This window comes from Phalacrocorax aristotelis, chromosome Z (genome assembly GCF_949628215.1).
Source record: "Phalacrocorax aristotelis chromosome Z, bGulAri2.1, whole genome shotgun sequence".
Classification (NCBI taxonomy): domain Eukaryota; kingdom Metazoa; phylum Chordata; class Aves; order Suliformes; family Phalacrocoracidae; genus Phalacrocorax; species Phalacrocorax aristotelis.
This window is the reverse complement of record NC_134311.1, coordinates 42,941,424-42,968,222: the sequence shown is the minus strand read 5'-3', so window position 1 is coordinate 42,968,222 and position 26,799 is coordinate 42,941,424. Positions and strand designations below refer to the sequence as shown.

The following is a 26,799-nucleotide window of genomic DNA, read 5'->3' as shown; positions in this document are numbered from 1 at the left end:
GCAATAAATTGATTAATGCTGTAGCTGGCAATACTTTATGTAAAACATCCCACACTGTGGGTTGAATACTGAGCCATGATATTAAAACTGGCCCATAGATATAAAAGCTTTATGTGAGGTTACAACACTAATTTTTTCTTGACCATAGACAGAACATGAATATGCTCTGTCAGAATAAAATGACTGGTCTTAATCTGTCTCTATGGAGATTTTCTTTAAATAATCTACTTTAAATGTTGGAGAGTGTGACTTTATCCTTTTACTATAACATAGGATAAACAAGAGTTCCTGATGATCTTTCTTAAATTGTCTCCAATGCATTGCTGTCTCTGCTCTGTATATTAACAGAATACATTTTTTTGTTTTGGTTTATTTTTTTTAACAAAAAGTTCCACTAACCACTGGAAGAAAAATTCCTTTTTCAGAATATGTGATTGGTAGGGGTTTTTTGTTCCAGTTTGGGGGGCTTTTGTTCCCCCCCCTTTTACTTAGACCAATATTCCCGTTCTGAAGAAAGTATTCCCCTGTCATCATGATCCTGGTTCTGGAAGAAGAAGAATTCTGTTTGTTCTGCTGTGAAAAGCCAAAGCAATACAGGTAATGTTAGCTTCTTTTATTTGCAAATATTTGCACACACCAAATGGTTAGAAAACTGTTAAAAGGCATATGACATCACTGTTATGGAAGTGTGGGGTTTTATTAATCATCCACCAAACTTTTTAAGCAATAAGTCATTGAAGTGCAGCCTGAGAAAAAGATGTCAAGCTGTCCCACTTGGCTGATGGTCTGAATCACTCCTTTCAGCAGCCAAACTGTAGTGCCTGTTTGCTTTAATTGTAGGTATAATACATGTGGAGGTGAGAGCACCATCTTAGACAGCACTGGAAACCTTTGATAGGCCCCAAAAACAGGACTGCAGATTTAAGTTCTGCCATCCCATAGACTGGAGGTAGTGCAGCCGAGACAACAGCACATATCTGACTTTTGGAACATTACTGATACCAGAATAGCATTTTATAAAGCTGATCTGTTCTGTCCTAGTTGAAGTCCAGGGGGCCAAGCAAATTCTCAACCATTCTTTTTATATGTCAGTGTGCAGGTGAGAGGGAAAGAGAAAAGAGCATTTGGAAGAGCAGGCTTTGCTGTGTCATACCAAGAGCTAGTTTCAGACATGACCTTAGAATGACACTGACTGGCACATTGGCATTGTGATAGAGCAAGTATCTTTGACGTTGGAAGACTAACAAGGTAACTTGTCTTTCCATCCAGGGCTTTATCATATACTATAATAGTCCCTGCCCCAATTGTTTTCATGTTCCAGCTAAACCTTTGTGTATTATGCTCAGACAATTGTGTGTTAACAGTCACCGTGCCACTTGAGGGGAAATTTATGACACTCTATGAAATAGTATTTGTTTCTGTGACTAATTGCTTGACTTGCTGAAACTAGCCAGCCTAGGTGAATGCCTAGGTAGTTTTGGGACAGAATATGAATACGCCAGCCACCTATGTGAACACTTCAGCAGCCTTAAAACCATAAATAACACACCTGTTAAACACATGGCTCCACCTTCCCCCTGAAGTTAGTTTGAGACCTAACAATTCAGTAAATCAGCTGTAGAAGACTGACTGATCTATAAGGTTCTGAATAGTTTGAAGATGAAGATACCATACCTCTGTTAACAAGGCATATCACTGTTTCAAAAACTAGAACAGAGAAATTTTCATGGGGCTTTGTCACTTTGTAACTCCATGAAACTAAACTTAATTACATAGTAGTAAAGAAACAATCATTGCATCACTTCTCTTTTCCTCTTCCAAAGATGAGAAGAGACACAAGAGGGTATTTTAGGTCTTGAACTGATACTGCATTCAGTAGAAGTAACCGATTAAGAATAAAATCCTCTTTGCTTTGTGGTTAGTAAATTTCAGAACTAAAGAAATAATTGTCCATAAATTTTGCAGGATTCAACAATGTCAGCTGCATAAGAACCTCAGAGATGAGATTCCAGGAGAGAACTACGTTAATTCAGCTACTACTGAAATTAATGAGAATTGAAGTTACTCAGGGTATTAACTGATAAACATTTAAGTCTTTAGGAAATTTAAGTAAAACCTCCCAATGATCCAAAATCAGGGAACAAAGACAGATATTTTGATACTGCTCTACTTTGTAGGTTTTTTTTTTCTGTCATTTAGATACAATCATGTGATTGTATCATGTGATAGGCTGTTGGAACAGTGATTACTGTTATTCTGATTACTTCTGGTATCTGATCCAGAATGAAATCAGTGAAAAAACTGTGGAATTAGAACTGCTTTTTCTGAAAAAAATTCCACCAAAAAATGTATAAGGAGAGTATCAGTTTATCAAAATCAGAATCTTGTGTGGGGATAGTAGGACATTAAACACATGTGAGAAGTTCAAAACATATTAGAAGTGTAAGGTCATGCACCTTGGAAAACATAATCCAGGAGTGCAGCACAGACTGGGATCCACCTGGCTGGAGAGCAGCTCTGTGGAAAGGGACCCGGGAGTCCTGGTGGACAGGAAGCTCAACATGAGCAAACAGTGTATTGCTGCAGCCAAGAAGGCCAACAGGACGCTGGGTTGCATCAAAAAAGGCATCACCAGCAGAGATAAAGAAGTCATTACCCCACTCTACTCAGCGCTTGTCAGGCCACACCTGGAGTACTGTGTGCAGTTCTGGTCCCCGCTATACAGAAAGGACGTGGACAGGCTTCCCAGTCCAGAGAAGGGCCACCAAGATGATCAAAGGACTGGGAAGCCTGCCGTACGAGGATAGGCTGGGAGAGCTGGGTTTGTTCAGCCTTGAGAAAAGGAGGCTTAGAGGGGCTCTCATTACAGTGTACCAGTACTTAAGGGGTAGCTACAAAGAAGATGGAGACTCCCTTTTTACAAGGAGTCACATAGAGAGGACAAGGGGGAATGGACACAAGTTGCTTTTGGGGGGATCCCAATTGGACACGACAGTGAAATTTTTCATGGTGAGGGCAGTCAACCGTTGGAATAATCTCCCCAGGGAAGTGGTTGACTCGGCCACGTTGGACACCTTCAGGAGTCGTCTGGACATGGTGCTGGGCCATCTTGTCGGGACTGCGCTCTTCCTAGAAAGGTTGGACTAGATGATCCCTGAGGTCCCTTCCAACCTCTAGTTCTGTGATTCTGTGAGAGTTCAGACTGAACCTAGAACAGAAATTGTTATAGGCACCAAAGATGTGGCTCTAAAACTTGCATTACTGAAAAAGTTAAGGCAAGCACTTATGTTCTCATTCCACTGGAGATTAAGAAATTGAAAATCAGGTTACACTTTAGTGGATTTGCACACACATAGGAAAGCTCAGGTCCATGGCATCCCTTTCTGCATTGCTTCTCATGCTAAAAATTTCCATGTTGTGCTGTTTACCCATGAGCCAATTTCATTAATACAATGCAGCATAGCCTGTCTGAAATTTTCTGAGGCTAGTTGCGATAGCACAAGAAATAAATAGGCCTGAGGCAGGTTCTCATGACTGCTGCTCAGATGGTTGTAGTGTAGGGCAACCACACCACGTAATGTTTGACTTGTCAGTTCTTTTTGTGTACTGCTTGTGATCATTAAAAATACAAAAATTGTAACTACATGAGGACTACCTATGTGCATGTTGCTTTAAATTGCTGCTAATCTTACCTCAAGGAAACTGCAGATCTGCCTAGCTTTATATACTCTATCTAACTCCAAAGACTCTATGCTTTTAAATCAAAGTTTGTTTCAGTTTAAAGTTGGCATGCAGTATTTCTGGGCATGAAGCTCCCATTTCATAAGGTGAAATGCCCATTGCTATTGAGCTTCTGCATGTAGCAGCATTTTGAGGGGATTGCTCTGATGTGCCTGTAATTATATCAGAACTGGCCATCTCATCTTATCGCTTTTCCATTCAGTAAACTCACAGCAAAACCTGGAGTTAAATGTAAAGACTGGATTGCCACCCACCTCTGGTTTTCTTGAAATCTGTAAGTATATTGCAGAGTTCAATAGGTGATGGAAATATCTTACCCGCAGAGAATGAGAATTTTTGCCATAGGTTAATTTTTCCTTACTAAAAAGGAAAGAATTTCCTGACGAGTAAACCAGATGATATAAAGATGCACTTATGAATATTTAAGCTGATGGTGATTTTCTCAAAAAATAACAGTATATCATGAGATAATGCTAATATGGACAAATAAAATAATATTAACTATTGTATCTGGACTTTGTGACCAACTTATACTAAATCTTTATTTTCTTATTTATTGTACAGGAAAAAAATGTATTAAATAATCAGTCTTAACAGACATCAGCCTTTTCTGGACAGAAGTTATGGCCTTCACAAGGCCCTTTCTGTTTTCCCTTAGATCATAGCTGCAAGCAAGTAGATACAGTCAAAGCAAATAACTCTAAATTTATGTTACACTGCCTTAGGACAGTGATTGGCTTGAAATGTTTCCCAATACAGTCAAAAAAGTTTTCTGTCTTCCATCTTTTTTCCATATTTTGCCTTCTTCTGTCTCAGAAAAGGAAGTGGTTGCTAGAAGGGACACAACACATGAAGGCCTTCTCTTCAGAATATAAGTCAATGTTATCTTGAATATTTTGATCTTATAAAGAAAAAACTAGATTTTTCAGTATACAGGATTCATGTGCGTGTATGCATTATTCAGGTTGTACTTTCAGTACAATGAAAGGACTATAATTTTTCTTTGTTGCTTCATTTGGACTGATTGTTATTATCTTAGAAGTTCTGCAGTTTGGGGGTTTAAATCTGTATATTTTCTCCAAAACTCCAATACTCCGATTCTCCAATATTGCTGGACGGTTGCTCCTGGCAAAAAATATCTGATTATTAGTTAATTTGAAATTAAAATTCTGTAGTAAAACTGTACTTTTGCCTGTAATACTGTATTAAAAATACCATTCCTTTACTCTAACAAGAGAAATCAAGCACTTGCTTATCATAAATTGTTTTTTCCTTTTGGCATAATATTTCTGTAACTACAATAACATCATTTATACCTTTACACTAAGTTACTACTAAGGATAAAAAACATAAGGAAAATTTCATGTCTGCAAAGAAAACAACTTCCAGACCAGTTGCCTTTGCTCTGAGATCGTCCAAAACATTCTTTTTATGTAACACACCACATGGCACATCTGCTTTGTCTTTTCTCTCATCTCTTTTCAGGAGGGATTTGTTATGAGGAAAGAGGAAATAGAGAGTGCAGTGCAATGACATTTTTTTGTGTTTTACTTTGTTTTGATCACTTAAAATGCAGATTCTAATGTGCAAATACCTTTACAGCATGGGGAGAATATGTTCTTAGAGGGAAATATAATAATAATATTTTAATAATTATATAATAGACACATGTTTTTCCATGCTGGCATGCTTTTATGTCTTTTTTTTTTTTTTTTTAATGGAAATAATTCTCTGGCACTGAGAAAACAAAAGCTATGAGACTTTGGAGTTACATCCCCCTGAACAAGTGGTCCTCTTCCATCTTGTTTGCCTATTTTAAGCACTATTATGAAGATGCTTCTTTTTCTGTCCATCTTTCAGAATTGCTGCTGGCAAGTTCTATGAAAAGAAAATAATCGCTTGTCGCAAAGCAGTATATGCTGGTACAAGGCATAAAATAGATTATAGCAAAAAAAAAAAACGTAGATAAATGGTGAAACATGGGACACGAAAAACCTGCAAGACAGACCTTAAAATTTATGCTGGATACCTCTAGATGTTAGAGCAGTAAATTTTATTGGAGTTGGCATGAAACAGCACAGAAGTAACATGATAGGGGATCAGACATTTTCAGCTACAATTGCATCTGAAGTGAATTGTTAATTCTTAAGCATAAAATATCAGTAGGGAGTGGCATGAGAGCTATAACCAAGCATTCTATAAGCCAGGAGACTGACTGCTCCTATTCAAATTGTGATTTTTAATCAAAATTTAAAAATACCTCTGTGCTTCCCAGGCATCAGTTTTAAAGTATAAATTAAGATTTTGTCTCAACCAAGCAGATATGTTTCTCAGCACAGCCTGCCATATAGGTCCCCTAACCATCCCAGTGGAGATGTACCCACAGACTTTGTTCACTTTCCTTCCTGAGATAGCTGGTTGCACATTGATGATATGCATTGGGGAAAACTGATCATGTTTTCCATGCAGAATGCACACAGTGCATTTTTACACTTCATTATGAGGATTATGAATGTGAGAACATTTTGTGTTTCCCATCTAATGTTCAGCAGTTTTACGTACACAAAGAACAACAACCAGCTAACACTTGAGCTTCGTGAGACCTGGCAGGTTTTGTTCAGGGTAGAAGATGGTGAATTCTAGAGCCTTTATTTTGTGGACCTTGATGTGTTCACCAGTTCAGGTAAATCTGACAGTCAAACCAAGATTAAATGACCAAATCATATCAGATTTCAAATGAGACAGAAAGAAAAGACCCAAAACTATGGGTTTGCTCTAATAAATTTCTAAGAAACTCATCCAGGTTTACTTCTGAATTGTCTGACAGTGTGTACTATTTTTATCTTAAATTCATTTTAGGGTATTATCTTACAAATCTGGTCTTATTTCATGATATCTGTTCTCAAGCATCTCAACTGAATACCTTTTCCTAGTATTTTATTAACAACAATTACTTTGGTTGTTTTTCCAGAAGCATGGGTGCGAACAGTTACCCCTTCAGGCTCTGAAGCCCCTGAAGATTCAGTAAGAATTAATCCTGAAACTAAACCACAGACCACCATTCACTCATCTGTTCCTCTACCAGGCAGCATTACTGATTATTCAGAGGAGATAGAAGAACGTCCTTCTTGTATGATTAAAAATGTTATGATAGAAGACACACCTGGGGAGGGTAAGCAGTAATTTGTGCCTCAGATGTTCAGAATGAGAGTGTACTTCATTGTTTTCCACAAAAGGGCAGATTGGTACTCCATTACCGTGTCGTAGTCCCACAGAAGCAGAACTTCATAATCATTATAGTCCATATTGCATCATCAGTGCTGTTATAGCTTGAATATAGGTGAACGTGAGTATGGTCTAAGTGTGTGAGTTCCTGTCATGATTCAGCATATACGTAATGGAAGGAGTGCTCAAGCTCCTCATGTATAAGAGATGCCTTTTGGCTTTATACCAATTAAAACCCAAGCGAGCAGAACAGGACTAAATTTATTATGTATTCTGTGTCTGTTATGTCTAAAACATGGTGTGCAACCTACCAGACTTTTAAACTGTCAAAAAATACAGTTGCAATTATTCAGAAACAGCAATGTGGCTACCTACTATGTGCCATATGCTTTGATTCTAATTGTAAAGTAAGGAAGGGGAGACCTCTGGTTTGAGGAAGCTTACATTCTAGAGGGATTAAAATGCAAGTAACTATGGTGGTTTGAATGTATTTTGAAAGCCAGGCTGACTGATGGCATTGAAAAGAAAGGGAAGGAACTGTCAGAAATATCTTGTCCCTGCCATACCACAGAGTTTTGCAGGAGTTAACTGACAAGAGTGGTGTGAAAAGTGTATTCAGTAGTTTTGGGAGTCATATTCTCTGTGAGATGCTAAGCTAAATAGAAGATGTGTAGACTGACTTCTAGCATTCATTAATTACTTTGTGGGAGTTTCAAATATCTCTCTTCCCAATGGACTGCTTTAGACTGAAGGGGAACTTTGCAGTCATTTCAGCAGGTGGTATAGTAATACATTTGTTGTGGTTCAGCCCCAGTTGGCAACTAAACACTACGCAGCTGCTCACTCACTCCCCCCACCCCTGTGGGATGGGGGAGAGCATCGGAAATGCAAAAGCAAAAGAAAAAAAACTTGTGGGTTGAGATAAGAAGTTTAATACTTAGAATATTATAATAATAATAATAATAATAATTTAAAAAAGGGAAAAAGGAAAAAAAACCAAACCACAAAAAATACAACCGCTCACCACCCGCCGACCAATGCTGCTGATTGCTGCCTACTTCCCCCGGCCAGCTCCTCCCAGTTAACATACTGGCTGTGACGTTACATGGTATGGAATATCCCTTTGGCCAGTTTGAATCCGCTCTCTTAGCTGTGCCCCCTCCCCTCCCAGCTTCTTGTGCACCTGGAAGAGCGTGGGAAGCTGGAAAAGTCCTTGACTAGTACAAGCACTAGCCAGCAACAGCCCAAAACGTCTGTGTGTTATCTCAACATTGTTTTCATACTAAGTCCAAAGCACAGCACCATGCCAGCTGCAGTGAAGAAATTTAACTCTATCTCAGCTAAAACCATGACAGTAGGAAACATCTGTATGTCTGTGTTCCACTAAGGGCTTAAGACTAATCTTTATCCTGGAGGAAAAGATAGACCCTACACTCCTGGCCTGCAAGCACTGATGCTCTAGTAGCCAATTTTACCAAAAGTAGGCTTTATGCAAAGTGAATGGCTTTTGCAAGAATAATTGTGGCTTCAAATAGTCTCCAAGGTGGTGGAACAAAATCCAAATATGAACCAAAAGGATGTAGATGTGAGAGGACAAAGTCCTTTAAGAAATAGATATTATATATAATTCAACATCTGTCCTTCACTGACATAATACACAAAACAAAAGGCTATATATATATACATGTATGTAATGTATAGTGATGCAAATAATAAACTGAGAAATAATAACAAGGTAAGAGTACTTGTTTCAATACATATTAATTTAATTATGTATTTTATATATCTTCAAAACCGCCTTTTGAAAACCAAGACTTTTATCACTGTATGGGAATAGGATCAGGTGATTCCATTTAGTAGCTGGATAGACTATATTTTCACACAGTACGTATTGTTACAGTAAGTCCAATAAAAGCAATGTGAAGAGACAGATATTTCATTGTAGAAAATCACTGCACCATGGAAGTAAATGAATATTGCTTCAGGATCTCAGGAAAGGTAGATATACATTTATATTTCCTCAGTGGACAAAAATACTTAATTTCTGATAATTGTTTCAACCAATTCAAAGAGTCAGAAGACTTCTTTAAGGCACTGTTCTCCCTTTCACATCAGAACACTTGAAGAAGTTGCTCATGTTGGTTGTTGTGGCTTGGTTTTCTCTCACCAGGAATGTTGCGTGCATCCAGAGTGCTCATTAATATACCTGGGTCACATATATCTCATCTAACAATGCGATCCACACCTGCCCCTACACACCAACATTTATTTTCAAAGATATTTGGCAAAATCCAGTTTGTTTTTATAATTTTTTAAAATTACGTTACGAAAAAATTTTGACAAAAGATGAGAAACAAGTCCTGAGTACAGCTTTTGGATTCAATATATCCCTATTTTCAGGTCCAGGTGGAACCATTCCAGTATTAAACAAATATTACATCCTTCTTATGCTTGTAACTCTCTCAATGACTCCCCATTCTCTCTTTCTTTTGTATCCCTTTTACTTATTCAAAACTCCTTTGGTCTGAACAGAATTAGTGCATACCACATTTAAATCCAAATAAGTAGTGAATCAAGAGAATTTGGAGAATTGCAGTGATTTGCACCTGATTTGTGCACCTGAATTTTATTAACAGATGGAGAGGGAAACCCATGGCAGCACAAACTTGGAATGAATATAAACAAGTGGTCATTTCTGAATTCCCTGGTTGGATGGAGTGAAAACAGAGTAGAAAAAGGTATATTTATATAGCAAATATTATTCTTGTTTTCTGGAACACATCATGCATGCACTGTTTTTTTCTATGCGAGCACTGCTTGAACAAGTTGTGTAGCTTGGATTTCTGAATGAAGTTGTATCACTTGGATTTATACAAGACACCATTCTAAGTAATCAGATCAGTCTCTTTTGACCTTATACACCTGTTAGGTAATTATGATACTTAATTAAGGGTTATGATACTAAAAATAACTTTCTAATAGGAAGTTGTGTAGTGTGTTAAGCCAGAGAGATCTGATTGAAATAAAAAAAGAAAGTAATACGTTTTTAATAACAAAAATTAAAGAGAAAAAGAAATCTTAGAATTTTATATCATACTTTGATATAAACTGGGTCTACCAAACAACTTGTAAAATGTAGTTTTGAAGGAAGCTTTGAAGAGCCCTCTTCTTAGCTGTGACAAAAGCCAGCTTTCTTAAGAGGCACCATATTTCTGCATGATTTTTTTTAGCTACGTTTTCATTTTTAATTTTAATGACATAAATATATGGAAGTAATTAGCATCAGAGTAGTCATGGACAAGTAATTGTCAGACCACATAACAGTATGATGGTTTCTATAGATCAAAGCTGACAAGTCAGAGTTGCTAAAATTCTTCTCCCAAAGGTCCGTTTTATTTCTTATCAGAAAAAAGATATGTTTTAAGACATACTTGATGTCTCTAATATAAATTTTAAAATACAATATGTACATCTGGAGTTGCTATGCATTCTAGTTCAATACTTCAAGATGATAAAGTAATTTTTGTTATACAATAGATCATCTGAAAGCATCTGGAGTTTGTTCTGATGCTGACCACAAAGCAACTGAGCTGGAGGAATGTGCAACCAAAGATGAAGTGCCATATATTCCGTACAAGTTAGCTACATTATATATCATTAAGGTAACAACAACAAAAAAGCCAACGAACACTCCCCCCTTATTGCTTGGTAGGTTTCTTCTTCACACTTGGAAGCCTGCACTTAAATTTTGAATGTTGACATAAAAATATAAACATTAAATAGGACATGTCATCTTAGGTTAAGATCAGATACTGAGTTGCATAAATTTGCCTGTTCCAGGTAGGTGTCTAAAGGTAAAAAAACTCCCCTGTAACTGTAACTGAGGGAGAAAACCCTTGCCTTCCCATGTATTATTCATCATGTTTCTTAATTGTTGGAAGTGGATTTTGATTTGCAGTAAGAGATTTTGTTGCTATTGCAATATTTCTGATACCAATAAGTAGTATAACTTTGGATTTTCTGCTTAGCCAGTTTATTTTATATTATGCAATATCTGTGTGTATATGTGTCCATGTAGATCTATATTTCCTGGTTTATTGGTTTATTTATTCCATTAAGTATGCTTTTGTACTCTTGTTCTTTCATTATGTGCCAAAAAAGTTCTATGGTGACTTCTGCGGTACAGGCTACAGACCCCTGAGCTAGCTGTAAGAAACAAGTTCAAATACCTGAAGCAATCTGCTTATGACGACTCAGAGCTCTGTGGGTGATAAAAGGGATAAACCCACCTGGATCTTTTCCGTCTTTTCATAGAAGAGGCTTTTTTTGTGTCTTAACCTTTTAATTGTGTCTTTTAAAATTCCTCACTTCTACAGTAGTGTTTTTGATGGGCGGTAAGTAGGACAGTGTATTTCAATACCACATTGCTGCTTTCCACTTTTATGTCATTTGAACTGTGACAGTGTCAAATGGTAGAGATTTTTTACTCCCAAATTAACTGCTTGTAGATACTCACAAAGATTTATTCTGTCATCGTAGATCATTGCTAACAACCGCAACTATTTAAAAATTATTCATCAGCCACCACAAAAAAATCTAATTTCTTTTCTTTTTCAGTTTTATTTTAGCTGAGCTGCTTACTGTCAGTGGAATCTGCATCATACTAAGCTTAAACGAAGAACAGAAACCAAGGAAATATCTGGAAAAACTCTAGATTTTTATAATTTACATATTATCATGTTCATTATTACTGTAATTCATCCAGCAGTATCTGTTAGCCTCATTTAAGACATACAAGTATGTGTGTTGTGTAATTTGACATTGCACCTACCAGACAAGTATGTCAAAAGGAAAGCAGACAACAGAAACTGGGATAGGAGGTAGTAGAATTTTCCAGCTGTGACTATTATAATTTGGATTAGAAACAAATTTAATAAAACAGAGTCACTAAGGATTCTGATGCAATTTTAAGCTTAAATGACTCATTTTCAAGCAAGAAAAAGTTCACTTTGCCAGTCCTTTATGTACACAGCTCTTTTTATTAGTCACGAAAAATATCTGTAGTGACCTTAAAGTTATATCAATTTTGCAGGTTTTCAAATTATTTTAATGGACTACAAAACAAAATTGAGTGTATTCTGTAATCAATTTGTGTTACCTAAATCTTGAATGCAAAAATGTAATCTTCTCCACTGCCTACAATATTTTTTTCACTTTTATCTAAGTAATAAACTTCACAATGCTGTTTTTCTTTTTCAAGAACATTAGAATAATTGTAATGACTGTGTCTTCTATATTCAGTTCAGATCACTACAGTAAAAAGGGAGAGGTAGAGATGAAATACTAGGACTAGAAAAGAAAATCCATTTCAAGTCATATGCAGATTTTTATTCAGTAACAATATATTTTCTAGCTGATGAAGCCTGAAAGCTTTGGCCAGCAGTCCTGCTGGCTATTTATCTATTTCCAAGACTGAACTCTTCACTTTAATGTATCTGTCATTTTGAGAAATGTACCTCAAAATTGTTTGATGTTTCCTTATAACTGAAGCTGCTAGTGCTCTGAGTTGATAATTTTCTTCATCCTCTACAGGTTGTAAAAGACATGCAGCAAATGAAAAACAAACACATGAAGATAATCAGGCAACTAGACAATATATGGAAAGAAGACCAGGTAATTAATATGGAGCATTAGCATAGTTGTTGTGTCATACTATTAGTCAAAATGACACAGAGGGATAAAATCTACTTCATTTACATTTACATCTGCATTCAGGTACCCATACTAAGTCTCCAGAAATAATGACAATGTATCTTTAAGTGTATTTGATCTTACAACTTTGTGAAATCTGGTTTTACTTTTTCTCTGGCACAGTTGCAGAGATTTTTCCAAACTTTATTTGTTACTAAATTTTTCTCTTAAATGCCACCTTCTTCTAATGACTGACACCATGGTTAGTCATTTGTGTTTATGTAGGTTGGGCCTCTCAAGAATTATCTTATTGTAAAGGGCTGTGCCAAGCTGTACTGCCTTCTCTCATTGCCAAGGTGGGAAGTTTTATGGCCTCTTCTTCTGTGGGTACCTTCTCCTCTATTTTCCACTTAGCTTTGCTTTAGCCTTCCAATATTTTGTCAATATGGTTTACAGAATAGCAGAATCCCTCCATCTGTAAACCTCTGCAAAGTTACAATGAGGAACCAGGGGTGCCAGTCGTGTGACCATAACCCTACAGTACCTCACTTTCCTTCGTGGAAGCACTTCTGCATTCTATTAGTCAGTAATTCTCCCAAAATATGAAATTACCCATACCATCTTTGGCTACATTGTTCTGAAACCTTTTCTTGCAGTCACTGTTTCATCTTTCTGCTTATTGGTCACATCATTCTCCTTTTCTGTTCCAGAGTAAGACAGGCACTTATTTCCTGTGCAGATGTATGTTTTCTATACAATAAAAGTTTATTCTGGGTGAAGAGAGAGAAAAGACTCAGAAATTCCTCTGGAACCTCCATGGGGAAGTGAACAAACTTTTCAGACTGTCAAGCAAACTTGAGAGAGTTCCCTATATGTAGTGTAGGATTGGTATCCTTTGGTAAGGCACAAGACTTCATATTATTCTCAGGTTATCACATGTGCACAAGCATTGTGCGTAAATCCATTTCTGTGCTTTGGTAGGAATGTAACCCTTGCAGTCAGATCCTACACCTGCAATTGACTCTGTAGATCACTAGGGGAAGTTAAAGAGAGAAACGGGAAGAACACAAATGTATAGTAAGAGAATTGCCTGTTGGGCACAGATACAAATACAGTGACTGTAATGATCTTTCTTCATAGAACCTCTTTCAGTTTGGATGCTGTAATGTGTTATTAATTAAAATCTCTGAAATAAAAATCATTCCTACAAGCACTGTAAATATCTGTGCTTTCTAAAGTTTCTGATTTGTTTCTATTTCTCATGAAATTGCATTGCCTTATTTAGATGTTTCTGGTTGCTAAGAGTAATTTTTGTGCTATTTATAGTATGGCTTATACTTCCAAGCTTTTGTTTTGTGAGAAAAGTTTAATTTCTTTAAAATGACTTAGTTATGCTTAAAGTGAATTCATTCTGGTCTGCTCTCAGAAAGGCTTTGGTTTTTACAACTGCAGAAAACCAGAAAAGATAAATTACTTTAGCAGTAAGTTTTTCTCCAAATCCGCAGTGGGTGAAAATACAAACATCCAGTGATCTATAAGAAGTGTTTGCAGACAATAAAAAGCATTGAAGAAACAGAACCAAGCATTTTTTGTGGAAACTATTCTCTTTATCATGCTTGGCTTTCATGTTTTCACTCACCATTTTCCTAATAATCTTCTGTAATACAGGAGCAGGCTATAACTGCTATAAAGAAACATTATGGTGAGAAAACAAGGAGTCTGAAATCCCAGTTAGAAGCTTACCGAGAGCTGATGAACAAGAGTAACATACACTGGCAAGATACAGTTAAGGTAACCAAGAAGTACATTTTTTTACCTGGGGGTAAGAATGGCACATACTTCCAGAGGCTAAAGGAACAGGCTGTGTAAGTAATGTTTTCTTCTTAGGAACAGCCAGTCAAATAAAGACACACTGTTTGTCAAATTAATACAAAACCATGTCTGTCTCTTAAGGAGATGAATAAAGCCTTACACAGTATATTTTCAAAACAGTTTTCACAGCTTGGCCTATCTTCACTCCCCTAATGAAAACTCGGCATAGGGCTGTCCTGTACTGTCTGTGCTTATGCCTTGGAAATAGCTTTCATTTTATGAAAAGGTGAAAAGATATTCACAGAACATATAGGATGTGTAATACTTTTCTGGTGATGAACACGTATTGAGATTTATTCCTCCTTCTGTTCTGCTACTGAGAAAAATGTTCAGCACGTTCATGCCTTTAGGGAAGGTCTTTAGAATCAGACCACCTCTGGTCACATGGTGTCATGGTCATTTTTTTATTATAATAATAATATAAATTAAATTTAAAAGAAAATAAAATAATAAATTTGTATTGTTTTTGTGCAAGATCCCCAGGACTTAGCAGCATAGTCCAAATGTTATGACTTCTTCACATGTATGGAACAAAAAAACCCAAAATATAGACATTTCTGAAAAATGAAGCACTGGTGTAGAAATTGTAATGCCTTTTGCCTTATTGTACTGCCTTCAGAGCCTGAGGGAAAGAAATGGACAACTGATCCAAGAGAAAGAAGATCTCCTTCACCAAATGAAGCAACAAACAGAGAAATGGGAAGCAGAAAAGGTAAACAAAGCTAGTTTGGGTGTTCTTTTTCGGAGAACACTGTGCTCACATTTCTGTTTCCACTGTGTGCTGTTTCCAGGAGCCTAAGGGACATAGAAACCACACTGTCTGCCTTTAGATATGTACATCTAAATCAGCTAAGACTCAACTGCTATGCACCTGCCTTACTTTTTTCAGAGTACCCAGAGTAGTTTTTTGGCCTTTAAACACCAATGAAGGTGATGTACATTTTTTCTTGTCATACTATATTATTCTTTCCACTAAAAATTATTACATTGTCATTTCTCTCTCTCATTTCAAATTTCATGTCTTTTGAGGAATTTTAAAAATCACAGTAGAGCACATTGGTTATTTTTTATTTAGCAATTAGCATTAAAAGACTACAAAAACTTTACCTCACCTAAGCTGCTACAATACTGTAGTGACCTACCAGCAAAACTACCTTAATTGGTAGCTCCCAGGAAAAAGGAAAAATTCCTCAGGTTTTCAGATTTCTCTGTAATATCGCAACTTCAGTTTACTAAAGATTTGAGATGGAGGTGGAAAAAGGTGGAAAAAGAAATAAATTTGTTGGTTCTTATAGATAGCATCTGTGAGCATGGTCTTATAATTGTTATTTTCTGCGTAGTGTTCTACGCCATGTAATATGTGCAAGTTCTTCTGTAATTTTGCAAATCTACAACATTGCTTTATAACAGCCAATTTTCATTGCATTATTCCAAGACATGTATTCAGGGAGATCTTAGCAAAGGTTGTGGTGGGGTGGGGGGAGTCTCAAAGCCAGATTCTCCTTTTTATTTATGAAACTGAATGTAGATTTCTGCAGGATTTCAGAGTGAATGTCTCAGAGAAGTGTGATTTTTTTTTTATCAAATGATGTAGCACCACCTTTCGATTAAACTTTGTACAACACCAGTATTTAAAATTAAGGTTTTCTCTTTTCAAACACTTTCAACAATGTCTACCACAATAATACCCTATTCCTGATCGGTAAACTGTGAAAAATCATGGGTTTTACAAATCCTTTGACCTAACTGTTGCATATCAAGGAAATGTAGCAAAAATATTATAATCAAGAGTGAGAAGTGATAAGAATACAATGTTCTAAGGCTCATAAGAATAAGGAATACCTTCCATTAGAACAAGTAATGCTGGTAAGATTTGATACATACAACTGTTTCTTCACAGCTGCCTTAAGACTGTTCTTCCAAAAGCTGTTTCAGGAGTGTCTGTAACTTTTGTCTCTTCTTTCATTCCCATAATGTGGACAAATGCTAGAGAAAATATAAGCATAGGATGTCTCGGTATACACTTTTGTGAAAACACTAGAGTCTGAGTAGTCTCTGGTTTATTTCTAGATTATCTTTTCTAATAACAGCATATTACTGCACAACAGCCCATTTGTGTAGGCTGTGCCTATAAGTGGCAATAATATTAATTCTCTGTTATTGATTATTCTCCCCAAGGAAATACAATGAAAATGGTTAATACTGAGTTCCTGCTATCTTCTTTTCTTGTCTTGCAGGTCTGGATTCTAGAAAATTTGTGTAAAAACATAGATTTTATTTATACCCAGCATACACTGAGTGAGTTTTGCATTTCAGACACAGAGTTTCTTGATTTCTCTACTTCCTGTCCTGTTTGTTTTTCTGTTTATACTGAGGTGCATACCAGCTGAAGTCAATACAAGCTTTCCCATTGCAATACTGTGTCACAGATGGAATAATAAAGGAATGTTGAAGCTACAAATAATATCTGTCATGACTCAAACTCCTTAGCATAACTGGCTTATTATAGTCAGCATAGGTTTGGAATAGGTTTATTTCAGCACTTGTAGTTTTCCCTTTAGAACTGTAAAACGAAACAAAGCACAACTCCTTTAAAACTCTTAGAGTTTTAATAATTCAGTTGAATTTTTGATTATTAAAAATTATTATAAATTTTTTATTTCTAAAGGGAGATACTTTGGCATGCCTAGACAACATTCTAAGAACTGCATATTAGAAATGCTTAAGTTGTTCTTACCTGTTTTTCCTTTTGTTTTCAACTCAGCTTTGCAGGAGCTTCACAACATCAGTCTCTATGTAGAAAGAGTGCAAGACCTCATCAATTTCCAGATAAAAATTCTTCTGCAAAAGTCTGGAAAGACAGAAGGAGGAAAAGCAGATGTGTCAGTGGCTTTACAATTAAAACCAGAACAAGTAAGCACAAAAATGGAAATGTAACTGGTTGTTTTTAGGATTATTGCAGGTATCTCAAAGGCAATCAAGCTAACTCTAGCAAAGGCTGAAGTAAATCATCGGGCTAACTGATAGTAAAAACTGTCTGCAAATATATACATGTCTTGAGAATGATAAATTGGTGACAAATGATTAAAACACCACAGTAATGAAACAAATTCTTATTCTCCTGGAATCACCGATAGTGTGCTATTTTTCTCACAATAATAATAGATAGTATAAACTTTGCTACAAAATCTTTTAAAGATCTAATTCTTTGGATTATAAAAACTGTATTCTGAATGCTGGAACCAAGCAGCCCTTCTTATTCAGTATTTCTTTTGCTTTTCTCCTTTTTTGATTTACCTTGCTCATTAAAATCTTGGTAATTTCATATGAAAGGAATGAAAATCTTGATCCTGGCTTAGCATGTAAGAGTTATCTTTGTTGCCCCTCAGGTAGCTAATGAAGAAGAGAAGCCTGAATGGTCAATGGAAAAGGGATATCTTTGGCAAGCACACACCATCCTGCAAAAGATACAAGAATCTTTACAGAAACGAGAGAGAGAAGTCACTGAACTCCTACAAAGTGGAAGATATAACAAGGCCATGAAACCTCAAATGGCAGTGCTAATATTCTTGGAAACTCTTGTGAAGAAGGTAAGAACTCAGTTACTGCAAAGAAAAAAAATTATTTACTGGCATTTCTAAAAACTTCAATAAGGAAAAAAGTGCAATTTTATTATTGTTATTTTCTTAAAAAATTAAAAGTTATTTTGTATATATTGATTTAAAGGCTACAGGTGAGATTTTCAGAATAACACATGGAATTAAAGAACCATAAATACCCACTAAAAGTCAGCTTACAGAAAACTGATTGGACCAACTTGCACATTCCTTAATAGACATTATTTTAAAAGATAAATTTGTGAAGCATGAGAATGGCTTCATGGAAAAAACATGTTTTTCTATCCTTCTAGTTGTTATGTGAACTACATGAATTGCAAAGAGATGTGCCAGCTTTACAGGAAATATGATCTAATTTTTGATCCATGGTAGGTTCACACCATATATTGTGATGTCCCCGGGGCACAACAGTACATCTGTCAGCTTATCAGGGAGAACGAGGATGAACGGGCTGAATCCAAGAAAGAAGCCTCTAATAACACTCGGGCTGACATTCTGTCCTATGAAGTACTTTATGGAAATGAACCTATGGATGATAAAAGGTATATTAGCTAGTTAATAAAGCAAAGATAGAAATAATATAGAAAAATAATGAGCTGTTTTCACAGAAAGATAATGCATTTTAAAGAATACTATTATAATGTCCATGCATAGTTATGGGGGGGGAGGGGGGGGGGGCAGAATCAAAGTAGAGTCTACATTTATATTAAGAAACAAATCAGGGAACTTAGAAACACCAGCTACAAAAAAGCAGGAAAACATTTCAGCTTAAGTGGCTTACTCAAGTTTTATCCAGTGTATTATAAAATATGCTGAAATAAGCTTATCTGGCAAGACTGTGCTACAACATCAACATCTTTTTTTTTTCCTACATTTTTACAGGATTTCTTCCTCATATTCTGATATTCTGGATAATAGAGTCTTTCTTGTGGTTTAAGTAACCAGTTCCTTACAAATTATTTTTTTTTCTTTTAATGACAGGACACAACTCTCAACAAAGCTTTTCAGTAATTTTGGGAAAGCAAAGTCTGAATTAGAATATGTTGAAACAGAGAAAATTGTCTTTGATTGTATCCAGACAGGGAAAATCCCCGAGTGGATCAAAAGGGATTGTCTTTATGTAGCCTTGACAGGTGAGAAATCCTCGTCAATTCAGAGAAGCTTAATTATCCTCAGCCAACTGACTTTTGAATATAGGAAAACACAGTACTGTAGTAAAAGGTGCTTAGATGCATGCTGCTGCCATGCCATAAGGTATCCCATGAAACATCTTCAGTTAAGTGCATTTTAATGAATTAATATATGAATTTTAATACTGGCTCATGGCCTGCAAACACATGGTTTCCACATTTATACCCCAGTGTTCATCCTTTCTTTGGTATCTTTGTCATTTTGAAAATCAGGTGTCTTTTGTATATTGTGTCTAAATATCTCAGTGGGTGTCCAAGGTAGACGCACCCAGAATCCTCCCAAATTTGGCAGCCATGCACTGAATGCAACAGCAAATGCAGAATTCAGACAGAAGTAACCCCTTTTGAAGAAAACTTCAGAATATCCATTGAATGAATTTAACACAGTGTGATCTTCTGAAAGCTTAGTAGAAACCCTTTTTCAAATATTTGGCATGCTTTTTCTGATTCTGTAACACAAAACCTGGTTTTGGAAAGGAAGGTGGTTGTGAAAGTGGGTTTGAGAGAATGACTATTTTTCATTTACAAGATTTACTGGGTTATATGTTTATTATTTGTAACTGTATAATTACTGGAATTATCCAGAAGACCCTGCAACATGCTCTGAGGAGTCAGAGCCACCATCCAGAGGAACTCTCGCGGAAGTTTAAAATGGAAATCAAGGTAATTTATTACAAAGTATTATCCCACATGGTTTTCAAGAAGGTATGAAAAAATGCCCTCTTTTTCCTAACTTTTCTTAAAGGATTTGAGATTTGCTTGGGATTATATCCTGTGATGTCTGTACATACATCTTATTCCAAAAAGCAAATCTCAATGGGAATTATGTACAGAGATCTGCAGATATATACCTGTAGCCCCTAAGCAGATTACACTAAATAATAACACAGCTTTGCTAACTAGTGAATTACATGGTCTCATCTTTCTGTGTGTGAAAAGACTTCCATGGTCTATTTTTACGTCTGTATATCCATTTTACTGTTTACTTACAAATCTTTTTACGTGTCTTGATGGCTCTGGATGCAGGTTACAAGAAAAGGTGCATTAATATGTCCATATATCTAATAATTTAGAATGCACAGATTTCCCGTTTAGTAGTAGGTTATAAATGAAACATGGTCTTATCTGCATTTCCATCAGAGGTAATATCTGAAAGAAATAAATGTTTGAATTTAGTTTTCTCTTCTGAAAGTGACCCAAACACATACTTTAGTGATGCAATGAAAACCAGAGTGCAATAATGTGTTATCATATTGCTGTTGTTAGATCTCAAAGTGAATAGCCCCAAAATTGCCTGAAATCATTACCTCCCCTACACAGACATTAACACAACAACCATCATCCCAAGTTAATGCACCAAAATTCTTCATGGGTAAGTAATGAACACAAACTGTAAAATATTTACCTTGTTAATTATTAATTATTTTATTGGTTGCATATTTTTTTCGGTTTGTGTTTGGTTTTTTAAGTTTACCAAAGAGCAAAGGAACAGTAAGAGAGATACCAACACTGGAATAAGGCCCCCATTTTAGACAGGGTTATTGGAGAGAAACCTTGAAGCAGAAAAGCACTTTCTGCAGTATCTCTGGAGTGGAAATGAATTGGAAGTATTAAAAGCCCATGGTTCACTGCATAAGTTCAGAAAACTTACGCAGGCATATAAGTGTCTGAAAATCTTACCCCTTTTAAGAAATATTTTTAAGACTTTTAAAAACAAAACAGAACAAAATGAGCAAACAAACAGCATTGTGATAACCTGAAAGAGTCTGTGACTGAACAAAGAAATTTCTAAGTCAAACAGGTATCAATCTGCTTGCAGGTGGATGGGATGCATCTTACTAACCTTTTGCTGTCTAAAATAGGGCATTTGATATGTCTCTAAAAGCAATATATGCAGAGAGGTGGTTCCAAAGGGTAACTTTCCTCTGTGAAACACAAATGCCCAAAATTAATTTCACTCTGTCCTGCTTCAAAATCCTATTCAGTGATTGTTTTAAAGTGCTAGCTCTTGTACCATAGTGTTTTAACTCTTCATCCTCTTTTTTTTTCCAGTGAAAGTGAAATTGAAGGAATCATAGATATGAAGAAAAGCTTAAAAATTAGAAACTTTGAAATCATAGTTCTAATCAGTCAAAGTCTTTAACAAATGGTTGTTGAAGATTATAATACTCAGTTCCTGGAAGAAAATGCAAGCTGCAAATTTAGATACCAAATGTGCAGTCTTAGGGTTGGGAGTTTTTTCAGCTGCCAGGCTTAGGTACCTGGGACTATGAGTGGTTTATTTGCACTAGTCACCTGAGTCAAGTCAATGTTACTGCCTATATGCTAAATTGAAAACAAGTTTTATCCAGCACTGACCTGGCATTCAGAAGGTAACATCCACAACCTTTAATATTTTTTTAACTGCATGTTTGTTCTTTACATTCTTCCTCTAGGTTTGAATTACCTATCCAAAAAGAACACGCTCTACAAATGAAGTGTGCTTCTATAACAGTGCTTTTATGCAAACAAATTGATAAGTGTATTATAAATATATACTGCTGGGAACACAATGTCTGTTCCCAAATGCAATTAATGTATTTATGGCCTGTTTCAATTGAGCTGCTAGTCCACTTTTATTCAGTAAGACCACTGGAAGGGAATGCAAGAGAAAAGAAACGAGGACATTTATGTCACTAAAATGCAGATGCATTATGGTGATGATGCTCAAGAGAAAAACAACTAGAGTGGGTAAAGAAGAGGATGAATGTGAGTGTTTAGTGACGAACATACCACTCCACAATGCAGCACCATTGACGATCAGTCCAAGCATCAAGACTGTATCAGTGCTAGTCCAGTCCACCACAGGCAGAGAAAAAAACCTAAGTATTTGTAAAAAGTATATACGAATTACTTTCAAGATGTTCACGTAGACCACCAATTGATCTCCTGCTGCAGTTAGAAATTTGATGTATTTGGTGGTGAGAGAGTTAAGGGCAATTTTAAATCAGCTTTAAAGTATGGAAGCCAAGCTAGAGCTCTGTTATAAGTCAAAGGAGATTTTTGAACTCTTTTGCAGCTATCAACCTGTCTAGTGTAAAGCAATTGAATATTTTTTGTACAGTAGTGTAAAACAAAATAAACTGTCCAAAAAGTAATAACTTCTTTATTAACTTTTTTGGTTGGCTTTGTTAACTATTTAAACAAAGTCCTCATGTGAAAAGACTATCTGTGAAGAAAGTTTGACACAATTCTTATTCTTTTTCTAATCTTTCTGAATGTTTGACTCTAAAGCCTATAATTTAGCTTCTTCTTTCACTTACTCTCATGCCTATGCGAGTTTACTGAAAAAATTTCATGGTTTCATATGCAATTGTTAAGGTTGCTAGCTTTTATATCTTTTTTTATTTCTGCAGCACATAGATAAGGATTAATTTCTTTACTGGGCAATTGATTTTTATTTACTGTTAATGTCAATGTTAAGGCTGGGAATTAAATTTAATAAAAATGATTCACAAAATGTTGTTTAAAATAGTAGCTGTTACATCCTTTAAAATTAATTAAATCAACCAACATACCATAAGAGACAAAAATAAGAATAAGAAAACAAAGCAATTTTGATTAGATTTTCATAAGAATCATTCAAGTACAGCATGTACTGACTGAGGTTAATGAACTGACAATTTGTTTCTCATCCCCTTGGGCAGCTATTTAATTGTATTTCTGAAGCTAAAAATGCAAAAACTGTCTCTGACTGAGACAGCTGAGATATCTAGATCTTACTGAAAGAACTGAAAATAAAAATTCTACTGAATACAGTAATTTTTTGTTTCTAATGTCTTAGAGAATTGATGACTAGTTGTTTGGGGTTTTAGTCAATTATTCTTATACTTTCCTATTTTATTTTTACTTTTAAACTGGGAAGAAAACCAGGCTTTCTCCCTTATGAGCTCACAAACTACTTCCTTGTTTGGAAGGGACTAATGCACTTCAGTGCATTTTTACACAAAAAAGGGGAACTTTAACCTAAGCAAGACCAAAATTGGGACTTAAATATGAAAGCTGAAAAAAGCGTACTTATATCATTCTCAGATGATAAAAATAAAACATAATTAAAAAGCCACTTTATTTTCAAGTAATTCTGTTTCTATAATGTGCAAATTTTCTCTCATTTTACTCTTTTAAAAGATGCTTGTGATACATTACAGAAGCATTATAAATCCTTGATAATTTTATTTTACTATTCCTCTAGTACACTGAAACAAACAAGCAATAACAAATAAAAAAATGTAATCAAATTAAAGGCCAGTATACTGAGAGAGCAAATAATAACTTTTCAGAAAAATTACACCCTTCAGAAGCTTCATATAAAAATGCTTTTCTCTCACCAGGGACGAATCTTTGCTATAGAAGTCAAGTACTCTTTAGGAAAAATTTTATATAACTTAACTCTTATTTAATGCATCTAATCTTTCAGAATTCAAATGGAAATATTTAATCTACTTCATAAAATATTAAATCCTTTTTGAATAAAATATGATAACACAAATTTCTTATTGAAACTGTATTTATCAGACATTGAAAATGCCTGATGAAGATTCACTACAGCCACTGTAATAAAAAATTGATCCTGGAGAACGAAAAGAAAAAAAGAAAACTAAAATAGCAGCAAAATGGAAGATGCAACTCCCAGAATGCAGATATGTGAGTTGCCTAATATCTAGCAGGGAAGACAATGAGATTGAATTACAAAACACTGGTATATATGAAAAAAGAAGCAGACCCGTGATAATTTTCAACACCTGTTCTAAAGTACTCTGAAACTGCCCACAAATAACAATTAAAAATTTAGAATTACTTTATTAAAACCCACCAGCTCAAAAGATATCATTATTGGCACTTAGTATATCATCATTTGATAAGTCTGAATCTTTTCTATCAGTTATTTTTTTGTTTTGCTTATACATAGAGCATAAGAAATATCTGAAATTATTTCAAACTGAAACAAAAAAAATTGGATGCATGTTTGTCCAGAAATCTTTTGCATAACATCATATCATAAATAATAATTTTACTGTAATCTGAGATATGGGATCTACAGCTGCAAGTACCTTAGGCATTCCTGCTAAAATTATTCTTCCAAGTGCAAGTAATATTTTCTTAAAGATATATCCTGGCTTATGGTAAATTGTATAAGGAGAGAATCAGTCTGGTGCAATTCTGCAAAAGCAATGACAATACCCTTCAGAAAGACTCTGAGATAGATGGTCTAGGGATTGATCTCATTCATGTTTCATAACTTGACAGTAAAGCCACTGACTCCTGAGTGACAACAGATGTATAGTGTTATCTTACAAATAAGAATCAAGCACGTCTCTGTCAATCTTCTTCTGCAATGGTTTTCACTAACAGAAATAAAATAGTTCTGCCACTTCAACACAGCTGAAATGTAAAGGCATTGGCAATTTAACCTGCCTGAACATTTGTCTAATACACTGTTTCATGCAGATTTTGTGATACAAAGCTAAAAGTTACTTGCTAAAATTAGAAACAGCCACACACAATTTCGTCAGCTTTACTTTGCAGATTTCCTACGCAAGGAACCTGACCTTTCTAATTCAGGGAAGATTTGCAGATGCACAAAGAGTTCTTAGGAGTTTATTACCTTTTGAATTTTCATAGAATAAAATGGACCAGACTGTTTTTTTCATGGCTTTGAAAATTTCTAGTGTGAAAGTCATGAAGGCAAAACTTGTGCATTTCCAATCTGTGCATCTCTTGTTTGCCAGTGTTGAAACAGGAAGAAGTGTAGCTAAAAGACATGATATAGGTAGGTGTTCTGGAAGCAAAGCTGTACTAATTATTACTGATTCTGCAAGGAGTAATCAGAATAATGTTTCAGTATTGAAACAGTGTTGTATTACCCTGGAACAGTATTTCCACAGACAATAGCCCAAAATGAGTAAATGTTCAAGGTGTTCACTGTGTTCTCAAAATAGTGGATAAGGGATGTTTGGTTTCCTGAAGCAAATACCATCAGTCATCTTCCATTTTTACATGTACTGTTTCTACCAATTTTCCAAAATCTGGACGCCATCTAAAACCAGTATGAAAGGCAAGAAGAAACAGCTCTGACAGTTACAAGCCCAAAGCCTTCATTACATAAAATTTGACCAAAAAAATCTCTGTTTTGCAAAACATTTTTGTTATTGATATTTTGGATTATGACAATAGTTTTATGGAGAAAAAAGAACGAGAAAAACATTGGTTCCCATACATATTTGCATTTTACATCAATTTGTTCATTAAATTTAAAGCCTGTCATTACCTTATAGAGGTAATAGTCAAATACACTTTTTCGTTACATAATTTATTAACTAGTACAAAGAACCCATGAGCTTCATTACCATAGCATGGCTAAAGCTCTCTTACTAGGAAAAAGTCTGAAAGAAATGAAATGTCAAGTTTGTATCTTACCAGCATCTTCCTGCCCTGTTCTAACATGAGAGGCACAGTGTTTCTCATCTAGGGTGTCTTCAGGGGCTGCTCCTTAGCTCTCCATAACACCCAACCTGAAACGCACCAATTCCTAGGACAGTTAGATTGTCCACCTTGGTAATGGCTTTCTCATTATCTTATACAGTGATAAAACTCTGGTATTACTTTATATAGCTTTTTTGATGTCACTATTCCAGCAGAAATTTGCTGTACTCTATCATTACAGCAGAGATGCTTGGCAGACATGACTCTCTTTAGCTTAAGGCACGTTATACATAAGATAAAAGCAATGCTTCTATGTGCAGTTCTCAATTCTTTCATGTTCTTCAGGCATCTGCAGCTCTCACATTAACCCTTCATAGTCTCAGGTGCTTTCTCCCCCATGTGAGATCTGTCACTGTATTAACTTTTAGCTGGCACAGAAATCTTAATCCCATCAGATTAATTCATTTCTACTATGTTCATCTGAGCAGATGTAAAAAGCATTCATGAAAATCAACATTAAATAATACTTTGCTTTAAAGGAATCATTAAGATTCTACTTGTAATCCAGTCCTAGTTTTACAGCTCTCTGGCTATTGCTTGTTTCAGGTATACAGTTTTGGACTTTCATCTTTTCTAATGTGTTTTAATGTTATTCCACATATAGAGTGATGGAAAAAAAAAAGAGAGGCTTCACAGTAGTAATGCAAGGTAGTGGCAGCATGATGCAAAGTCAGCTGGACTGATGGAATATATGGGGGACCTGAGTTTTAATTTAGGGATTGTTGGGTTTTTTTTTAATTTTATGCTAGATAAAGCCTTTTCACTGTACTCACATCTTCAAATGGAGAAGGGGGAGAAAAAGATTATGACATGAGTAGTAATATCAGTGTTGTCAGACTGTATTTATCTGAAAAAGCCTTTGATTTTTGCCTCTAAAATTCAGACACAGGCTTTCTAGACAGTGAAGGCTTTAATTTATGATTTTTAAAGCATTAAAGGCA

The 26,799-nt window shown here is 35.5% G+C and overlaps 1 protein-coding gene across 1 annotated transcript; it reads left to right on the top strand.

Moving 5' to 3' along the window:
- Positions 1–11,423: 11,423 nt before the first annotated feature.
- Positions 11,424–22,831, top strand: LOC142050778 (uncharacterized). The gene is made up of 10 exons (XM_075079911.1): positions 11,424–12,639; positions 14,326–14,448; positions 15,149–15,241; positions 16,767–16,827; positions 17,294–17,442; positions 17,919–18,119; positions 18,519–18,688; positions 19,128–19,279; positions 19,922–19,999; positions 21,772–22,831. Exons 1-9 carry the CDS (start codon positions 12,571–12,573, stop codon positions 19,984–19,986), a joined length of 1,083 nt encoding a protein of 360 aa, XP_074936012.1. The 5' UTR covers positions 11,424–12,570; the 3' UTR covers positions 19,987–19,999; positions 21,772–22,831.
- Positions 22,832–26,799: the final 3,968 nt, after the last annotated feature.